Source organism: Pelobates fuscus, chromosome 9 (genome assembly GCF_036172605.1).
Source record: "Pelobates fuscus isolate aPelFus1 chromosome 9, aPelFus1.pri, whole genome shotgun sequence".
Classification (NCBI taxonomy): domain Eukaryota; kingdom Metazoa; phylum Chordata; class Amphibia; order Anura; family Pelobatidae; genus Pelobates; species Pelobates fuscus.
This window is the reverse complement of record NC_086325.1, coordinates 61,932,357-61,955,075: the sequence shown is the minus strand read 5'-3', so window position 1 is coordinate 61,955,075 and position 22,719 is coordinate 61,932,357. Positions and strand designations below refer to the sequence as shown.

At 37.6% G+C, this 22,719-nt stretch overlaps 1 protein-coding gene across 6 annotated transcripts in view; it reads right to left on the bottom strand.

Annotated features, from left to right (window-relative positions):
- FGF13 (fibroblast growth factor 13) overlaps nucleotides 1-22,719 on the bottom strand; it is a 386,748-nt gene that overhangs the window by 167,068 nt on the left and 196,961 nt on the right. For 4 of the 6 annotated variants that reach the window (XM_063431992.1, XM_063431993.1, XM_063431998.1 and 1 more), the window contains one exon: nucleotides 4,445-4,612. The exons of 1 other annotated variant lie outside the window; for it this stretch is intronic. In XM_063431992.1, the coding sequence (XP_063288062.1) occupies nucleotides 4,445-4,612 (168 nt within the window). Of the gene's footprint in view, nucleotides 1-4,444; nucleotides 4,639-22,719 lie in introns of all 6 variants that reach the window. One more of the 6 variants, XM_063431997.1, reaches the window with a different exon arrangement.

Genomic DNA, 22,719 nt, shown 5'->3' with positions numbered 1-22,719 from the left:
TATATATATATATACATATATTTTTATATATATATATATAGTTAGCGTCATTCTAAGTGTATTTTAATATTAATATATATAACTATATATATATATATATATATATATATATATATATATATATATATATATTAATATTAAAATACACTTTTATTAATGATGTATATATGTGTATATAAAAGTACTTAGATCATTTATCTATATACATCATAGATATATGATCTAAGTGCTTTTTATTTAATTTAAAAACGGTTTAATAACTTTTACTAACTATTTTGCAGGCACTGCATAAGCCTGCTATTCTGGCCATGTGATCTTGAGGACTGCGCGATCACATGGCCGAGGGGGAGGAGGAGAAGGGGGCTCGAATCGGGCAGAGGGTGTCTGCCTGAGCTCCCAGGCAGACCCCAGGATCACAGCCACCGTTGGGGGAATGGCGGGGACCCGGTAAATACAAAGGACGGCGGGGGCGTTCTATGCCACCCGCCGGCGTTTAGGACCGCCTAAAAAAAAAAAAAGACGGCATCGAATGGTTAAACAATGATATAAACTTTATTTTTTAAGTCAGTCAAGCAAACAAATTAATCATCTTGCTATACTGTAATGTGAAACACCTTTTATGCAACATTTGTGCTCTTCATAATATACGATAATCAGCATGAAACCTTCAGAAACTCACTCATTCATCACTCATTCATCATATGGCTATTCATTCAGTCAAGCTAAACAGTTCTCTACACAGTTTAAATTAGTGGTTGTAGTCTCACACTGTCACTAGATTATGAATCAGAAGTCTGGACATTTTCTTTCTGCCTGCAGTTGGACATAACGCACAAATCAAAAATAGAAACCAAGGAAAAGTGAAGTGCAGGAACTTCCTCAAAAAGAACCTACATTTAAAAAACATTAATTTTGAGAAAAAGGCACACAACATCAGCAAAGAAACAAATAACCCCTAATGTAGGTAAGACATATGTAATACAGCTGTGTCTAATTTTGAGTAAAGATGAATTCATTCTAATTTAATGCAAATTAAATTGTTACATTCTGGTTAGTTTTGTGAAAACTAGACTGGTGGGATAATCAAGGCAACCAGGCAATCAAGATAGTTCTTATTCAATTAGAATGACCTTATTCTCCTTTCAACCAGGTACACCGAAGAGTTACAATGCTGCAAATACACATTGTGAAAAAGTGCTTAGGCATAGGTTTGTTAATTAACCCTTTATTTCAACCTGACTTTGACTTGTGATGTTTCCTACAAGCATTAGTGATGCAATTAATGCCACTTTAGTAGAAACTGAAGCAATAAGTCAATATAAACTACCTTTGCCAATGTGTGCAACTGAGGGCTAAAGGAAGCCGCCATTTTAGTTTTCTTGGAGATCTACCGTAAGGGGGATTCTTCTGGTAACAATATTCTATATAAAACATTGAGAAAGTATTGTTGTTACTAACTGTTATGGTATATTATATATATATAGAAATAATATCGCACAGTTGTTGTAAGAATAGTATATAACTGGAATCCTAACATAAATACCTGGCAAATATCTGGGTCAAACCCAGAGGCTACAGTTCTTACAACTATTTAAAATAGCAGCTCTCAGTAATTCTATTTTTATAATTGTATTAATTTTTCTTAGAATTGCGTGCACTCAAAATATCATTGGTTGAAGTAAATATATTTGGTATCAGACATTTCACCTATTGTGTAAATTTTGAGTTTACTTAACCTTAGATGATCAGACATGTATATGTATAAATATATGTCTGTCAGTACACAGTATTTCTATGTCCTTGCAGTTCCAAGTTCCAATTTTCACATGGCTTCTTGGAAAACACATTTCCTAATTGTAATATTGATTGTACATGTTTACTGTTGCCTTAAAGGAACACTCCATGCACTATAATCACTAAAGCTCATTTTAGTCGTTGGAGTACCAGGAGTTCTTCGGGGTTCCCCATTGTACCTAAACAAAACAGGTGTCAGACTTCTTTCCTGAGACCTGGGCACCTGTCCCCACCTACACTACTGACGATAAAGAGGCAGAATCTTTCTATATCAGCTAAATCCAGTGGGTCAGAACTTAGCTCATTGGCTGACGCTCTGAGCCAATATGCTAGCCCTGCTTCTCCGTGATCAGTATGGGAGGTGTAGAGTGCACCTCTAAGACCTCACGTAAGATGTCAAACCATTTTAAAACAGTCTGACTGTTTGCAATGTTTTGGTTATGGTGTTTGGAGTTTTCCTTTAAGGGATGACTGTATATAGTAGTCATTGGGGAATGCTTGGTAAACAAGGCCTAGGAGAACAAGAATTGCAGCATACAATTCATTTGTGCTTTGAGAAAAATGAATGCACATAATCAGAAATGGACTATACCTGGGTTAAACTCTAGCTTTGCAAATCTGTGTCTATCCTCCAGCTGGTTGTAGATAATTAACAATGTGCTTGACAAAAGGTCTAGTAATGATTTTCCATTTAATCATTTTTGTTGGTGAATTGCATTTTCAACGCAATGGTTATAACATTGCATTTCATGAAGGCTCATATGGGGACAATAAAAGCATGTTATGGTCTAACCCCGTATGATCAGAGATTTCCAGGCAACTAGAGATGTGGCCAATGCTAGCACTAAAATAGCAAGTATACAAACTGTAGAGCTAACCTAGACATGTTGGTAAATTATTGCTATTACATTATATACACTTTTTTTTTTGAGTGCCACAGAGCAGAGCCACATGACATGACATGAATGTCCAACTTTTGACCTGGATAATATTATTAGCGAATCTGAAGCCATCTAATGTTCAGCTGTTGCTAGACCACAGTGTAAACAATCATGTGCCATACTTCAAGCACTAGCAGTCAGTCACATGTTAAGGTTGAATATCATATCTGTAAATAAATGGAATAATGAGATTCTGTGATGGAAGGATTATTATCTTTTATGACTTTTCTTATTAACACAACATTAAACAACTAATGTGTGACACAAATTGATTTTTGTTGAAACTATCCTTAAATATGTATGTGGCTATTCATGGGTATTCAGCTTCTAACACTTAAAGCACATTAGCTTGCTGGATTGCTTTATGTATGACGAGTGTGTCCCAATTTTGCTAACAAAAAGTGTAGATTTAAATAGAAATGTAAACTTTCATAAATTAACCTTGTTACAACTCCCTGGCTGTCAACCAGACAACTGGCCCTATTACTTCCTGGTTGTTTACCTCAATGGAGCTAAGCTCAATATGTAGCAATTGCACAGAGCGCCTGTCTTGCAAAGACTTCTCATTGAATTGCATTAGGAAGTCTGTGATTGGACAACCACAGAAAGCTGGGCTGTGGAAGAAGGGATGGCTTACAAAGTTTGGAGACAATAGATCTTCAACTTTCACAAGCTGTTTTTATATAAAACCTCAATTAAAAAAGATATAGTTAAATGCATACATGTTTTCATTGAGGGTATATTTACTAAACAGTGAGTTTAAAAAAATATCATTTTTGCATTTTAATTTTTTTGTATTTTTAAGTGCCTCTTAAAAACTTTTTTTAAAAAAAAATAATAAATGTTAATGTAGAAGCCAAGTTGGAGACTTTTTGCCACTTTTGACCTACACTTTGCATCTCTGTTGGCAGTAAACAAACACTGATTAACAAATGATCCACCTTACTAATTTGCCCCCAATACACAATGACATATCTTGACACAGGTATATAATATGAATCTATCAACAGTTCATTATCAGACCAATATACAGAATTACAATTCTTTAAATAATACAATTCTTATGACAATAGATTTATCCAAACCTTTATCGTTGCTGAAAGAAAAAAAAATATATGTGTATATACATATATATAGTCAAAATGCAGTAAGATGCACAGTTCTTCTGCATGCATTTTCAAATCCAAGGTAGCGTGCATTACAAACACATTTAATTTTATTTTCATCTTCAAAGCCAACGTTGATTTTTTAGTTTTTTTTTTTAAATTACAGCAAGCGCAAAAGCCTTAATGGGAGAGGGCAATCTTATATTTGCAAATGCCATTCCTCAAAAAGTGCATTCTTTATCAGGAAAAAAAAATATATATGAGATAAATGCTGTTAAGAATAGCAAGCAGTTTTAGCAGCCAAAAAAGGCAGAATTGATGATGCGAACTTCATGAAAATGTTTAATTTGGGAAAGCCATGTCATTTCTTGTTTTGTATATTTTTTTTATAATGTTTTTACATGCTTTATATCGTACATTTTCCCTTGATAAACTGGATCAGACATTAACAGGCAAGCAGAGGGATATGATATGAAGCGCGTCACGTTCCTTAGTGTCATTACTGACACAGGCTGGGGACATACAGCACGAGATAGGAACACGAACAGTCAAAAAAAAAAAGAGGAGCAAAACGAACATAACATGGAACCATGAAGCACAAACCTTCCGGCTCTGTGTTTTCTTTAAGGTGCACTTGCTTCAGAGGGCAGCAGAAGATTTCGTGACACTTAGCACGAAAAGGGGACTCTTTTTTCTTTAAATCCGCAGATTGGATGGAATCCTGCCGTAACATAATGTATTCCTGTGTGCCAGGGGGAGCGTCATCCAGAACTGTGGTTGCCACATAACAAAATGAACTGAAGTTAGAGTGGAATAAGAAAATCTAATAATTTCTTAGAAAAAAAAAAGTGTGTTTTTATTTCCCAAAAAAAAAAATAAACATTGATATTTAATTAAACAAAAGAGGAAGATTTAGTAAAGAAGTTTTTAGGGCAAACCTTAAAGAAAGTTGTTAACAAATCATTAATTAAAGTGGTATATGAAAGATATCATAAATAAATTATTTTCAATCACCAGTATTAGTTGTACTAAGCAACTATGGATTACTGTGTGCATTATGGGTAACCGTATCTATACCACCAAAGTGTACAAAGTTGACTACTTTAAAAAAAAAAAAAAAATGGCTGTAACTAGTACACATTTATAAATTAGATGAAATGTATACACATTGAAAAATGCAATAAATTCAATGTTGTAATTAGCATCACCTTTGGTGCAATTGTTAAAATACCAGTTTTTTTAGCTGTTAATGTCTCTATTTTCTTGCATTCTAAAAAGATCACAAGGAAACCGCTCCAGTACCGTTCAATAAGTTCAAAGAAACAACTTGATCAGAGATGTTTGAGAATTATCATGAAAAAAAGTAGGTTTTGAATATACATGTATGTTTAATAGTCAGGTACAGAAAAACAAAACATACTAAACAAAGAAGACGCTTCAATGAGTCAAACAGCGTATTGAATAGATGAAACTAAAAGCTTACCCTTTTCTGATATGTTTTAGTAATTACTCATCATTTCAGTAAACCGATCATAAAATCACCAATAAAAAATACACAAACTGTTCTAGTAGGAGAGTAACACATAGGACTTTCAAAACCAACATTTTCAGTTTTTAAATGTGGACAAATGATTCACAAAAGCACTCGCTTTTTAATAATAGTAATAATATTTAAGTGTTTAGCCAGGAAGGGTACATTTAGCTTTCCAACAGTTTTCTAGGACATAACAGGGTGTATTCATTTACACATTTTCTCAAAATAATGAAACACTTATTAAGCAATCATTTTCATCCCAAAACTTGAGGAGAAACATTCAGTATAGTTTCTGCCATTTTTAGTAGGTAGACTAAGTAATTTGCCATGAAATGTTCAACGCTACTTATAACAAGTTCAATTATACCTACGAACAGACTTGAAAGGGCACTCATTGAGATCTATTAACAGGCTCAACTTCACTCAAATGCTGATATGGCCAAGACATGTGTCCACAGTGTAAATCCGGGCCAGGAATGAAACGACCTGAGAAAGTTTATGTATATATGTATATATCAAAAGAAATCAGAATGAGAAAAAGGAAGGCAGAGCAACTAGAAATGCCGTGTGCACAAAAAGGTGATACAGTGTAGGTTTATTTGAAGGACACAAATTAACAAGATACAACATTTCGAGATTCAACCCTTCATTAGTGCAATATGCTGATGGGGACAGGTAAGGGTTCCTATAGTGTTGAATTAACATTAACATTCCAAGCACCATAACTACTACATAGAGCTGTACTGGTGTGATACAATGAGTGCCCTGGTGCCCCATCAATGTAAGTAGTCAAGCTATTTTAGAACTATTTTAGAATGGTTTGACTTCTAACCTGGGGTACAGAACCCAACCTCTTCTCTGCAGCTCTGGGGGGCTCCCAGCTTCCATCTCACACTGAGGTGGGGAACAGCACTCGGCAGAGCTCAGGTAAGAAGACAAACTGTTTTAAAACTGTTTGGCTGCTTACATGGTGGCTAGTATCAGCAGGAGACTCTTGGCACTATACCCATTTCAACATGCTGTAGTTATTATATTGTTTGGAGTATTTCTTTAATGGCACAGTTGTTAGATGGAGTTGTAAGAGGGGATAGAGTTATGGGGGTCTTGGAAAATGAGAGTGTTTAAATATTATCATGGACTAGATAGTGAGCTAGTGGCAGGCTTAGCAGAGTATCACAAAAACCTCATAACGCGCAACACAAATTAACTAGGCTAATACCCAAAAGACAAATCCTGCTTTACTTTAGACACCTTGCCCTTCCCTTCCACTGTATGATGTAGACTTTTTTATAACTTGCTATTCTACAGTTAAAGTGTACGTAATACCATAAAAGTAGCTGGGGTAGAGCAAGGTTGGTCTTTAGATCAGACAACATTAGCAATGTACCACCTATCCCTTCCCATGCTGTATTATTCTAGTACAAACTGAAGGATTACTCAAAGTTACATTACCACTTCAGTGATTTGAAGTGGTTTAGGAGCCTGGGGTCTGTATGTACAGTGGTTTGCTATGAAAATCTGTACATACAGAGCTAAACCCTTCTGCTGAGAAAAGAGTCATCACCTAATCCTGGCCTACTAACGTCAATTCTGTGCAACTTTCATTGCACAGGATGTCAGTTATTGGCTCAGAGTGGTCAGTTGACACTCTCAGCCAATGAATGTTGACAGCCATGGCTTGTGGCTTGTGTCACTCTGCCAGGAGCATGTAATTAGACCAACAGGGAGCATCATTGTCCAGCAGGTACCAAGTTAAAGAGGCAAACCATTGCTAGACTGTGTTTTCTATTACAGGAGAACTAGGCTAGGATACTCCTGGCAACATAACCGCTACAGCAGGCTTCACATAGCGAGAGGCAACAAAGTGTCTTTTCAACACAAAAATTTTATTTACAACAGCGCATATTTTTCCTTATGTGTGTTTCCAAACATAGATTTAAATGTTGAAATGCGTTTCAAACAAACCTTTGTTCTCACTGTCCCATTTATTGCAACCAAATTTATATCTCATACACATGACTGACAATCCTCTATTCAAACACTCTAGGGCACTTTAAAATGGCATAATCCCATCACACAAAGTCATGTTATAATGTGAGCACAATAAAAAGCAGACCATGAATGTCAATGAAATTGACTACAGAGATGCAGAAGATATTCAACGGGACTTCTTTTGTTTTGTTACTACTAGATTATTATGTTACTATAATGATGCTACCATTGTTACATATAGTTTGCTACTGTAATATTTTGTACTTGCTGTTACATGTAGTTATTAATAATCTGGCTGTTAGAATTTTGGTTTTGCAAATATTTAATTGTTCATAACAAATGTCTGGCCTGCACCATTCCTCCCCCACGCCTCCTCCCCCGCATGCCACTCCCAGCTGTAAATTCCTAACTGTCTTATCTCTCTTTCTTAGGCCCAAACCCTCATCCATTCCAGCAACAGGAAGGCCATTTGATTCTACTCGGCTCTACCCACCCACCCTCCCCTCCCTTCCCTTCCCTTCCTTCCGCCCACACTGGTTCCTAACTAGAAATCATGCACCTCCAGCTGTTTGGAACCACAGCCAATCACCTCCTTTTTACTCTCACATGTTATCAACTACTGCGATTATACTAGTAACTCCCTCTGCCATCACATACAAATCCCTCTGCTACCTCTTGTCTCATCTCCCCATTTTAACCTTTAGATTGTAAGCTCACGGGCAGGGCCCTCTACCTATTGTATCAGTCTGTTCTTATTGTGTTTGTCTTTTTCCCAATTGTACAGCGCTGTGAAATTTGTTGGCGCTTTTTAAATGCCAGTAATAATAATAATAATACAACAAAATGCCATTTAAGATCATAAAAATAAAATGCAGACAGACAAGTGGTGGTTACAATGTGGCACTACAACCATTATGAATCATGTTTCCCATAACTCTAAGCCAGCTAAGTCTCAAAATACTTTTCCTGGTTAAACACTCTTTACTAACTAATTAAATACAATGTAGACCTATGACTAATAATGGTTATTGAGACCTGAAAAATTAACAAAATTAACAAACACAAAACCTGACAAACTTTGGAATCGCTGTATATTGAAAACCATATCCTGCATATGTTACAAACTGTCCTGGCTAGTTACTTCTTCATAACGCTAATGTACAATGCTTTATCTAGCCACTACCATCTCTAAGTCTACGGGCCCACTAGCACGATGCCACCACACGCAAGCCAAGCTCAATGGTCCTGTCAGTGCTCCCACCAACAAATCCATTACTTATTCCTTTTAAATAATGCTGACTACGGCAATATTCCACAGCTGTGACAATAACAGGGAATAAACACAGGGATAAAAAGGGTTGGATGCTTACTTGAGCTTGTTTGGAACTGCATGAGGTAAAGTACACCCGAATGTACATTTGTTCCCTCAGCAAGATACACATCACTTAGAATTATGAATGTCTCACAAGTGTATCTATATATACGTTTATGGGCATTAAACACATCTCATGTGCAAACATACACCTCCTTCTCAATAGGATCAGGAGCCTCTTTCACAGAATATCTGATGAAGAAAACTATATTGTTATACTTCAGACCGTATACATGTGTTATGTAAAACATTGACCAAGGATTGCAAATTGTTTGTCCAAATACACAGTTTGACAAAATATTACAATAAATCTACTTCGGCTATTTTTGCTTAAAAATTATCAAGTTAATTCTTAGATAGATAGACAGATAGATAAACAGACAGACAGATAGACAGAGTCGTGCATAAACACATCTGATCTAGAGAATCTACTCAATATGAGTTGTCCTAGGTTCCCTCGCTTGTAGATCGTTAATTTTGTAAAACTCCAAAAATAATTCTGAAAGTTAATTAAAATGAAGTGTGAAGTCTGCAAGTTCGCTATTATCCTGAGATCTGCAACTGGAGAACTAATCATTAAATGATTTCATCTACTTGTTTTCTGGGTTTTTTTTGTGAGTAGCCAGAGGTTCTAAACTATCAAAGGTATAACAAAACTTGTTCTGTGGATTCCTAGATAGATGGGCAGATAGATAAACAGACAGACAGATAGACAGAGTATAAACTCTCAACATTGTTCTAGCAAATTACTAAATTTTCTCTCTGCTATCCTAGTTTCTGCATACAGAGGGCACCATTCCTTCATTTATAGTGAATATTGTGTCTTGAAAACCGTTTGACAAAGAACTCCTAGTAATTTATTCATTTATTCTGCAATGTTCAGCATAACCAGTTACAAATATACTGATTACTTTCTTTACTCCATTCATGTACAAAGAAAGAAAGGAAAAAGGATCAAGAATTCACAATGAGCAACAAAGAAAATATTAAATAATTAGGAAGTAAAGATCTGCGAGCTTGCGGAAAATCTTGTCTCTATTGTCAAATAACTTGGTGTATCGAGCTTTGTTCTGGTCTATAAACCACGTGCTACATGAGCACAATGTGGAGACACTCGTGGTCTGTATTTTTTTGTAAAATGGATACATTATGAAAAGGTACTAAATCCTTAAGCTATCTGAGAAAAATAATATTACTAGCCAGCCAAATACATTTAGGGGTGCATGTAATATACAGATATGTACATGAATTTTAGCTCTTTTTTTGCAATTTTAAATGTTTTTTTAGTGACAAAAATAGGAATAATATGTGTCTTGCATTGACTCTTGTGAGACATTTGCATCTGAATTAGAGTATATAACAATGACTTTTCTATTGCAGTGAATCTACTATAAACTACAAGAATTATATTTTGTACGAGAAAATTTTAGGGTCTGGTAAACCATTATACGCTTCTGAATTTGTGATTTCATCATATTAGGTACTACCTTAAAGACTGTGACTAAATGACTGGATGTGAGATGAGTAAATGTTTGTGGATACCATTGGAATCTATACAGTAATGTAACACAACCTACAGAGTTTACAAATAGACATTGGGTCGTACATAAACACATCTGATCTAGAGAATCTACTTAATATGAGTTGTCCTGGGTTCACTCGCGTGTAGATCGTTAATTTTGTAAAACTCCAAAAATAATTCTGATCTGATCTGAGATCTGTAACTGGAGAACTAATCATTAAATGATTTCATCTACTTATTTTCGAGGGGGGGGGAGGGGGGGGGAGGGCTTGTGAGTAGCCAGAGGTTCTAAACTATCAAAGGTACAAAGGTATAACAAAACTTGTTCCATGGATTCTATCCAGATTTTGCCCGGTCAATGCATTTGTCGTCAGATTTCTTGATTCACTAACAGTCATAGCTTGTTTTTTTTTTTTTTAAAAAAAAGAGCATATTTTTTTATTGTTAAAAAAAATATGATATTGTCTTAATGCAACTTTGGATTTTTCCAATTTTAAAAGTGTTTCTTTTTTTAATCTGACTACATGATTCAAAAAATACAATTCTCTTTTCCGGACACGATTTGAAGATTTCATTCACGTTGAAGAAATTAGTTGTTTACAACTTGCTATAAAGGTCATAGAATAACATCAAGTCGTACATAATAAGACAATATTTGAGAGTTCTAGGCCAATGTTTTGTTCTATATTAATCATAGTGAACAATTCAATAGAAACATATGGCTTATGTTCCTTTGAAACATTTGGAGTAATCACTTTGCCCCAGATTTTCCTTGACAGATCTAACCCAACTGCATTCATAGCAAATAATAGATTGTTTACACTGAATTAAAGTACTAAAACACTGGTTTCTGTTGGAATAACCATTCCTAGCCAAGTCCACCCCCAAAGAAAAAAAACCCAGCTAAACTCACTGCAATCTAGTGCTAAGCCATGATCTCCTCTTGGCTAGATTTCACTCCACTCACATCATTCCTGCTCGCTGGAAGGGGAAAGAGGTCAGGGAAGGCGGACTGAGGAGAGGACAGGGGCAGCACGGATGAGTGGTGGTGCCAATTTTACACAGGATTAATATTAGCTAGTCCATAATTCTACTTTCTTACTGAAACACTGCACATACCCAGGATATACTTGAAAACAAGATATATCACAATGTATCCTTCCTGGTAAAATATTTTATAAATAAACAACATACAAACTCCAGGCACCACGATCACTTAAATTTACCGACAGTGTCATTCTTATTTAATATTGCTCTCCACCGAACCCATACAGTGGATAAAGAGGAAAGACCACTCAGTGTACCTCTCCTGGATTATCAGTGTATCTCTCCTAGGTGTCCCTGTGGATGACTTACTTAAAAAAAGATATATTATTTATATTTTAATGGAGAGACCAGATTTGTTTTCTCAGTGTTAGAAAGGTAATTGGGTCTCTCTTATGACCCTTAGACGTTAGCATGTCTTGTTTCTACTATTTATTCTGATAACAGCATTGCTTGCATCCGCCGATATCTAACACCAGATGCAGCCAAGGTGTTGGACCATGCCGTTCTCTTCTCTCGCCTTAACTACTGCAATTCGCTTCTCTGTGATAAATGCGTTCCCAGCTGGCCCCGATACAGTCCACAATGAATGTGGCAGTGAGGCTCATCTTCGTGTCTGCCCGCACCTCTGTCAGGCCTTACACTGGCTTCAGTAAGATATAGGGTTAAATTTAAAATTCTGGTGCTTATTTACAAACCACTGCACAATGCTGCTCCAAATACCTATTCCCTTCTGACACAGAGGTATGTCCCGTCCAGGCCCCTTCACTCTGCTGAAGATCTGTGTCTATTCTCTGTTCCTACTCGCACCTTTGTCGCCCACCTCCAAGACTTCTTTAGGACCGCACCGTCCCTGTGGAAATCTCTTCCCTGCTTCTTCCTTTCCCTGCTCCGTTAGACTCTCACCCAGTCTCATATAATTTAAAAGATCATTAAAAACATACTTCTTTAGCAAAGCATATCAATTAACCCCTTAAGGACCAAACTTCTGGAATAAAAGGGAATCATGACATGTCACACATGTCATGTGTCCTTAAGGGGTTAAACTGTTAATTGATTTACCTTCCCGCGCCTTGGTAACCCACCTTGATTCCTCTCCTGCATCTATGTCATCTAATAAACTAACCTCTCACTGTAAATATTCCAGCAACCTACTTTTTCACGTACATGAAATACATCCTACCCTTACCTCTTGTGTCACATTAATCCACTCCATCTAGAATGTAAGCTTGTTTGAGCAGGGCCCTGAACACCCTCTGTTCCTGTGCATCCAGCTCATCTTGCAATTACACAGGGCCGGCCTTAGGGGTGTGCGAGCTGTGCGGCCATGAAAAACTAAGAAAATCTGTCAACATTGAAGTTGCTGTTTAGTAGATAGGAGAGTGCGCTGGATCTTGTGTATTGTTCATTGTATAATATGGCCCCCAGCAGCACCCCATTTAAGCATGTTCAGGTGAGTGCAACCACCCCCCCATGTTCCATATATATATATATATATTTGGGAGTCTAGCCAACTCCTTGGTTTTGCACCCCTCCCTGTCACAGGTGCCTCATCTCAGGTCCCTATTTAGCCTTGTACTGCAGAGAGCCTCAGATGGAATTTGTTTCCCAAGTAAGTGGGTTAATCTCATAAGAGCAGACATTAGGCTGTGAGAGTAGGACCTGCCAAAGATGGGGTACATTGACGTTGTGGCAGGCTTATGCAATGTATGATCATATAATGTAACTAAATCCCCATTATTTTTTGCCTAGATAAGGTGTTTTTTAAAAAAAAAAAAACCTTTGAAAAACTAAGAAAATCTGTCAACATTGAAGTTGCTGTTTAGTAGATAGGAGAGTGCGCTGGATCTTGTGTATTGTTCATTGTATAATATGGCCCCCAGCAGCACCCCATTTAAGCATGTTCAGGTGAGTGCAACCACCCCCCCATGTTCCATATATATATATATATATTTGGGAGTCTAGCCAACTCCTTGGTTTTGCACCCCTCCCTGTCACAGGTGCCTCATCTCAGGTCCCTATTTAGCCTTGTACTGCAGAGAGCCTCAGATGGAATTTGTTTCCCAAGTAAGTGGGTTAATCTCATAAGAGCAGACATTAGGCTGTGAGAGTAGGACCTGCCAAAGATGGGGTACATTGACGTTGTGGCAGGCTTATGCAATGTATGATCATATAATGTAACTAAATCCCCATTATTTTTTGCCTAGATAAGGTGTTTTTTAAAAAAAAAACCTTTGAAAAACTAAGAAAATCTGTCAACATTGAAGTTGCTGTTTAGTAGATAGGAGAGTGCGCTGGATCTTGTGTATTGTTCATTGTATAATATGGCCCCCAGCAGCACCCCATTTAAGCATGTTCAGGTGAGTGCAACCACCCCCCCATGTTCCATATATATATATATATATTTGGGAGTCTAGCCAACTCCTTGGTTTTGCACCCCTCCCTGTCACAGGTGCCTCATCTCAGGTCCCTATTTAGCCTTGTACTGCAGAGAGCCTCAGATGGAATTTGTTTCCCAAGTAAGTGGGTTAATCTCATAAGAGCAGACATTAGGCTGTGAGAGTAGGACCTGCCAAAGATGGGGTACATTGACGTTGTGGCAGGCTTATGCAATGTATGATCATATAATGTAACTAAATCCCCATTATTTTTTGCCTAGATAAGGTGTTTTTTAAAAAAAAAACCTTTGAAAAACTAAGAAAATCTGTCAACATTGAAGTTGCTGTTTAGTAGATAGGAGAGTGCGCTGGATCTTGTGTATTGTTCATTGTATAATATGGCCCCCAGCAGCACCCCATTTAAGCATGTTCAGGTGAGTGCAACCACCCCCCCATGTTCCATATATATATATATATATTTGGGAGTCTAGCCAACTCCTTGGTTTTGCACCCCTCCCTGTCACAGGTGCCTCATCTCAGGTCCCTATTTAGCCTTGTACTGCAGAGAGCCTCAGATGGAATTTGTTTCCCAAGTAAGTGGGTTAATCTCATAAGAGCAGACATTAGGCTGTGAGAGTAGGACCTGCCAAAGATGGGGTACATTGACGTTGTGGCAGGCTTATGCAATGTATGATCATATAATGTAACTAAATCCCCATTATTTTTTGCCTAGATAAGGTGTTTTTTAAAAAAAAAAACCTTTGAAAAACTAAGAAAATCTGTCAACATTGAAGTTGCTGTTTAGTAGATAGGAGAGTGCGCTGGATCTTGTGTATTGTTCATCTTGCAATTACACAGGGCCGACCTTAGGGGTGTGCGAGCTGTGCGGCCGCACAGGGCGCCATGGAGCAGGGGGCGCCCTGTGGCCGCACAGCTCACACATGGCAGAAGAAGAAAAAAAAAAAAAATTTGCGGAGGGGGCGGAGCTTAGCGAGCGGCGGGGGCGGGGCTTAGCGTGCGGCGGGGGCGGAGCTAAAATGCCGTCTTATTGCTGCAGGGGAAGCAGGAAGGAGTCCCTGCTTCCCCCCACAACCAGAATCCAGGAGCTGCACTGCCTGTCTGCCTCCAGAAGGAACAGAGGTAACTATGTGATTGTCTGCTTGTGTGTTTGACTGTGTGTGTGTGTGTGTGATAGCAATAGCCAGAGCACTTATTCGTTCACCCAAAGTTCTACTTCTAGATAAGGCCACTTCAGCATTGGACAATGAAAGTGAGAAGGTAAGAACACAGAGTATAATATAAATCCCAGTGAATGGTGAAAGAGATCTATTAGAGCAAAACTGTAATGGTTCTTGTCTAGATTAACACCAAACATTCAGAGTTCCGTTTTTCATGTAGCTGAGTTGTTTTTAATTACTTAAGCAGGTGTAAACACTACAAATTCCTGTGACCCATAGCCTAAAAAAGTTTTTAAAAAACAAAAGAATACTGCTCCATTGCCAAATTGTGAGCTCTAATTAATATATTGATTGCCGTACAAATGTGTAGAGTGAGGAAATACAAAACTGTCAAGTCACTATGATGGATGCCTTTAACAGCACTCCAGATAACCAGATCTATGACAAAATGTCTTTGAAAATGGTTCTCTCAGGGAGTACAGACACTGCCAGATGGGAAGAGTGGAATAATTATGTACATTCCAGATTATCCTCATGCACAATCCCTAGTATGATACTTTAACCAATCCTTCTACACTTCTGTTTAGCTACACAAGGACATTAGATAGGAGAAAATTTTAAAAAAGACTGCTTATCTAATTTTTGTGAAATCCTAGCATATCATAACGAAAACATGATTAGATACCTCAGACTTAAAAATTGTGTCCCTTCATATTAAAACAAATATAAATAAACGATTAAAAAGAAAATTAGGGTTCCCTGACACACCCCCAAAAAAATTTCAAGAGGCCCAACAAGGGACCTCTCTCCTCTTCATCCACCACCACATTGGCTATAGTGTGAAGAATAATAGAAATAAAGGCTCAAGAGATGCTAAAGATCCAGAGGACCTTACCTCATCAAATCCAATATTTTGAAAGCGGGTTAATATACAACAATGGATAAGAGTATACTCTTTGGTTAATTGATTTCCTTCGACTACAGTTTGTTTGTCTGTTTAGAAAAGGTTGGAATGCCTGTTCCCGTTTAGTAAAAAATTGACATCAGGCACTCCAGCAACCTTTTTTCGATTGAGTAGGTTTTTTGGGGTAAATTTTGACAACCACATGCTTTTCTTAGCTTAAATGTTGGTCATCATACATGTAATAGTTAGCATGTACAAGTGCATCCTTTGAAGAAAAAATATCTTTTACACAGCAACTTCTACCATGCATTTCTGGGCCCAACTCTTTTTAACACACCCATGTATATTAAATCATCCAGACAAAACATACAACATTTTGCATTGTGGATTAAGAAAGAATAATGGGGTCACAAGAAATTTCAAAACTTCCCTATCCTTTCAGTTAGACTGATCTCAATTATAGAACTGCTGGCCTTTTCCAAATTGACACTGAATTTCATCTGAAATTTCCATTAGCTGTCTATGTGATTGACTGCCTGTGTGTGACTGCCTGTGTGTGTGACTGTCTGCCTGTCTGTGTGTGTAACGGTCTGTGTGTGTGACTGTGTGTGCGTGGCTGTCTGCCTGTGTGTGTGTGTGCGTGGCTGTCTGCCACAGTGTGTTTGGATGTCTGCATGTGTGTTTGTGTGTGACTGCCTGCCTGTGTGTGTGGCTGCCTGCCTGTGTGTGTGGCTGCCTGCCTGTGTGTGTGGCTGCCTACCTGTGTGTGTGTGTGTGTGGCGGTCTGTCTGTGTGTGTGTGTGTGGCGGTCTGTCTGTGTGTGTGTGTGTGTGTGTGTGGCGGTCTGCCTGTGTATGCTACTGACTGGGCAGACTAGATGGGCCGAATGGTTCTTATCTGCCGTCACATTCTATGTCTGTGTGTTTGTGTGGCTGTCTGTGTGTGACTGCCTGCATGTGTTTGTGTGTGCGCGTGTGTCAGGGTGTGTGGGAAGTAGTGGGGCGGGGGGAACGGGAAGGGGGGGGCGCTGTGAAGATTTTTCGCACAGGGCGCCTAAAGGCCTAAGGCCGGCCCTGCAATTACATGTCTGTTAGTCCATCTATTGTACAGCACTAAGGAATTTGGTGGCCCTTTATAAATATAAATAATAATAATAACAGCTACATACAGTGACAAAGTGTTGCCGTTTGCAGCTATAGATGACAGGCTTACACCTGCTATTTCCCCAGCGTTGTGCTTTCTTAGACTTACGCTAGAGAAATAGATCCTCTGGCTGAGCTCCGTTAACTTTGGAAGCCATGATAGTAAATACCTGCATCAAGAATCTTCAAACTGACTTCGGCTGCACTGCAGATGTATATGTTGCCTAGTGAATGTAATAATGCGGTAGTTTACGGGTTTTACTAGGGGATCATTTCACTTAAATGTGTGATTTGAAAAATAAGTCTCCAACGTAACAATATCCGGGTGCTGCCATTTTGTTCTCCTATGTCCATGATGTCAGCAATTTGTGTAGGATTCTTTTGAACTGTGGGTAAAATATCTTAGCAACTGAAATGGAACTTTGTTTAAGTTCTGGTCAATGTCAACAATTACCAAAGATCATGTTCCACACATGTATAACTACGTTTAAGCATGTGGTTATCAGCTTACTGGCGATTGCTATTCTTTTTTTTAATTTCCTTCTTTGTGGCAGCGACACTGGCTGTCTGCACAATATTTTCAAGTAAACATAATTATTTAAGGATTTGACTTAAACATTTTTAAAAACAACGTAAGTATAAGGTCAAAAAAAGGATTAATTTAAAGCAAAACTTGCAAAGTAGCATTGCTGCATTAAGCAAATAAAATGTGTGTTGGAGATTTTTCCATAATGTCCTTTCTGGCCTGACATTTAAAACTCTCTTATCAATTTACAATAATTACCTGGTATAGTAAATTAAACTATCTGCCTGGTTTTAGGATTTTGGTTTGGTAAAATAATATTTAAAAAAAAAATGTAAGCTTGAAGTTGAAAAACCCCTTAAAAAGAAAAACTTTATTTCTAAAAGGGTTTGATTTGGTTTTTCATAAACCTCAACAGTTGTTGTTCTCTCTCCGAAAAGAGTAATTTCGTAAAGCATATAAGAAGAGGTAAAAAAACAAATTACAAGACAAGATTATTGTGTTCCGTCTCTAGTGTTCCCTCTATTTATATGCTGCATTAATTAATACACAAACAGAGACAGACAGACAGCTGAAGAGACAGACAGACACAGACAGCCAGACAGACAGACAGATTGAGAGAGACAGACATACAGTCAGATTGAGAGAGAGAGACAGACACATTGAGAGAGACAGACAGATTGAGAGAGAGAGACAGACAGTGATAATATATCCCAAGTTCTGCTATGAACAGAGAAATTGTTTTTTTGTTTTGCTAGGATTCACTCCTCCGTCTAGACTGCCAATGAGTTGTGAGGCTGTATTATCTGTGTCGGTTCACAGCATTTATAAAAACGGAGTTATGAGCAAACATGTAGCGCGGGGCTTGTAAAAATGTTCAGCTGAATATTCAACATTATCTAGTTCCAACAATGCAGTCAATATATGCAAAACAAAAGGGCTAGAATTTGTACATCACTTAGTGAGATTTCATGCCACCATAGAAATGTCATTCTTCTACTGCTGTTAGGTGTGCCATAAGGAGAAAGGGGCATGCACCTGCACCTGCTTTTACGTTTTACTTTTATAAAAATGACTAAGCTCTGCTGGGCCATCTTCAGCAGTAGAGTTATTACTGATTCACTCCTGCGATGTTTTATACCAACTTTCTATGTTTATGTTATTGTTTCTAGATGGATTCAGAAGTCCCACATGGCACATAACAGTGATATGATACGAGAGGCATAGCAAGGGGTTTGCACCATGCTGTCTAGATAGGATGGTAAGGAAGCAGAAATCAGAGACCAGTCTAGAATATCTGATAGGAAGAGTTGGAGAATGGTGTGCACCTCTTTACTGCTTCATTTTGCCAGATAGGGTGCAGTAATATGATTTATATATTCTGCCTTTAAATCAACACTGCAAGCACTATAACCACTACAGTTATTTGTGGTGGTTATGGTGCCAAGAAATAAGCAACTGCTTATTGTATGGAATCAAACAAACAGTTTTTAACTGGTTCAACTTCTTACCTAGATTCCACCAGGTGTCACTCCCCACCACCACTCACAATGCTCGAAAGACAGAAATTATTAAGCAGAAACGTCTGTTAGCTCTTCTGAGCTAAGCCCCTGCATTGCAAAACTTAGCCAAGGGGAGCTGAAAGTGCTGCATAGAATTTCCAGCTCTCCAGCATTTCTAGATTAGGTGGGGAGTGGGGAGGGGACAGGTAATAGTCAAACCGTTCAGAAACACTTTGACTCCTTACAGTTGGGGGCGGGTGCAAGGGCAATCTGGCAACATAACCACTGCAGCGTGCTATAGCAGGCTTGGAGTGTTCCTTTGATACAATGAAAAGGAAACAGTTCTGGATCAACACAATCAGTTCCCCTGCTACAACACTAAACAAAAACTGTGGGTATATGGGGTTGCTTTCAGGACATGTTTTCCTGGCCTGTACACTCCAGGGGCCTTGATATGCCATGATATATTAGTCGACAAAAGCTAGTAGAAAACCCCAGAAAGCAAGTGGCAATGTATTTGTTAGTTTACTAAATCACCCATTGCTGCAATTGTTAAGGCTGTCAATAAGACACATTACACAATTTAATAGGATCATACGGTGTTAAGTGTGCATGGATCTGTAGATGTTGGAACAAGCTTCTACCTAGATTTACATTAAGGTAAAATCAGCTGGTTTTCATGGACTAAAAATACTGCAATGCAGCACACAAGAACATACTTTTATTATGTTTAAATCTGTTGTACATTTGTTGGCAAATTGAGGAAAAGATTCTGAAGAATGGTAGATAAAGTGACGGACAGCATTTACCATCAACGGTCCTTCAGATACGTGGAGAACAGGGGTGGGGGTAGTTTTAACCAACACAGTGGAAACCAATATCGCTAAATCATAATGTGAAGAAAATTTTTGTATGAGTAAATTTTAGTATAGTTTTTGGAAAATGTTTACAATTCAGTAAACCTTCTGTCAATTTTCAAGGTTTTTTTTTCAGCCCTTCTGCCATGTATTGCACTTTTTTTATATTTTTATGTGATATTTCTGTGAATATTTTCTGGAAAAGCAAGAAAAAATAGCCAAAGTTAAAAATAGCCAGAAAAAAAGTAGACTGTTAAATAACTCATGTATTTATGTAAAACATGAAATAAGACTTACAAGCATTCTCAATCAGTACTGAACTGAGTAAATATACATCTTAATGACTTATTCATCGGTGCTAAATGTTTGATGTGCATCATGCAGATATTATATACTGGTTTGACATACATAACATATTATTTAATTCCATTTATTGTGTTACCCTAATTAATTGGAATAAAAAAAAAATCTATCCAGTTTAAAACTATACCTTTAATTGTAACTTAATTGTAACTTTTACATTTTTAACACCAATATTTCAAATTGCTAAGGAAGGGATATTTTTAGTATAAGTGATGGGAGGTGCGATCAGAAAATAACAGAGATATTTTATGTTGTGGGAAGTGACCAGTTGATAGTATTATAATGAATTGGGTACAACCTTTGTAAAAAGAAGAAATAATTTGTAATTACATTGAATAAATATAATCAGTGAGGCAGGAAGTGGTGCTTGATGGACCCCAGAAAGCAAGCTGCAATGTTCAAAGTCAAACCATTCCTTAAATGGTTTAACTACTTCTAATGGGGATGTGACTGGACACCCCTAGCACCATACCCACTACATGTGCACTGTAGTAATTATGGTGATTGGAGTGTTTCCTAAACCAGGGATTTTACTGCTGGTATAGTATTGTGTTATCATCTAACGAGATTTGTAGAGCTGTAAATTGCATCTCGCTATTACATTGTTTTCAGTAAATAGTTCATAAGAAGATAACATTTAAGCAAATAGCATTGTATTGCAACACTTACGGTGTTCTTAAAAGTTTAAATATTTTTTTGGAAATACATTTTTTTCAGTATGTTTTTGTATTTGCACTTCAGAAAATTGTTGTAAAGAGAAGCAAAGATTGGTATTGATCAATTGTGTTCCAAAAGTTAATCAAAATGAGTAAGACAATGGGCAGGACGGCATCTCACAAGACATGCTACACATCATCAATTTTCCCTTCCAAACGCCATGCACTTTTCAAATCTCGGCAATTTAATTTACTATTTTTAATTTATTTTATTGTGTTTTGGACAGATCAAGGACAGATCAAGGACACAGACTTTATTACATTTATAGCTTTAATTCTCTGCCCTTGGTCCTTCGACTGGACATCTCTAGAGACCAGAAAAAAAAGCAGATGCAATGATGCATTATATGACACCTTTCTATAGTGTTGTTTGCATCTAGACTTTTTGTATTTCAAAACAGTATTCTGCTCTAATTGTAAAGATTATATTAGCCAGGCCTTTGTGAAGTGGAAATATCACTAAATAATTTAAAGGGATTATGTCATCTAAAACATGTGGATGACAAGATGAGCTTCACGCTAGTGCACACATTGAATCTATACATTGTGCAAACAATATTAAACATATGTACTAGACAGTATGCTACACATACTTGACAACAGCTTATGCTTTCTCCAGCATTGTGCCAGCAATAGTAGCAAACAGATTCTCGCACATCTGTCTACTCACAGTGTAGTGTGGGTTAGCACTGTGAAATCAATGTGCATCATTTTGTTTTTGTGAGGCTATACTTGTAGCTTGGTATCAGACAGGCAAGTATCTAGTTAAATGCTGACCACAGATTAAAGGATCACTATAATGTTAGGAAAACAAACATGTATTCCTGACACTATAGTGTTTAACTAACAATTTAGGTCCCTGACCCCTGTAGATCCGTCGGGAAAGGTAATTTTACTCATCTTTTTTTTCCCACGCCACAACGGTCTCTCCGTGACTGAATCCGCCTCCATGGCTGAGATCATCAATCTTAATGATCTCAACCAATCCAATACTTCCCCAAAGCAATGCATTGGGAGGCTATTGTACATGAGCAGCAAAATTGTGTGCGCCAATCAGCTTCTCCTTATGGAGATACATTGAATCAATGCATCTCCATGAGGAATGTTCAGCATTTTCATGCAGAGCAGGTAGATGCTGAAGGTAGGTGCCGTACAGTGATAGCACTGAGCTAGGAAGCACATCTAGTGACTGCCACTCGAGATTTTACTAGGCAAAATTGTAATCACTGCAATTTCTCTGAAAAAACAGTTTACAGTGCTAAAACTGCAGGTACTTTCTATAGACACCAGAACCACTATATTACGCTCTAGTGATTCTGGGGACTATAGTGTCCCTTTAACTTCAAAGAAGTTCCTTGCATTTATGTGTGTCACATAACTTACTTCTTAAATATCTGCAGTCTGCAATCAAAAATTGGCTAAAGAGACAGACAATAAGAAAATCAAGATGGCCAGAGTATTATATTTTAAAATTTTACTTTGTATCAAATTCTTCTGTAGCAGGGAACAAGATGTCACTGGCCTAGGCATTATGCAATTTTGGTGGCACACACCCTCATATTGTACCCTACTGTATTTGGAAGAAGTGGACTAGGCAAAGCGACTCCTGACATATTGAATCCGAGGTGACATCCTTAATTTATCTCTATAATAAAATATATATTTTATTGTAACCAGGTACATCATTTGTCAGAACATGCATCAAAACAGGGTAATTTGTCTTACCACATTGGGACACCTATGTCTTTATTTTCCACACATCCCTGCCATATATAAGCTCTTTATCCAATTTATAAATTCATACTTTGAACGTTGACTTACTTAGTTCTCCTTCCACATTATGTGTATATA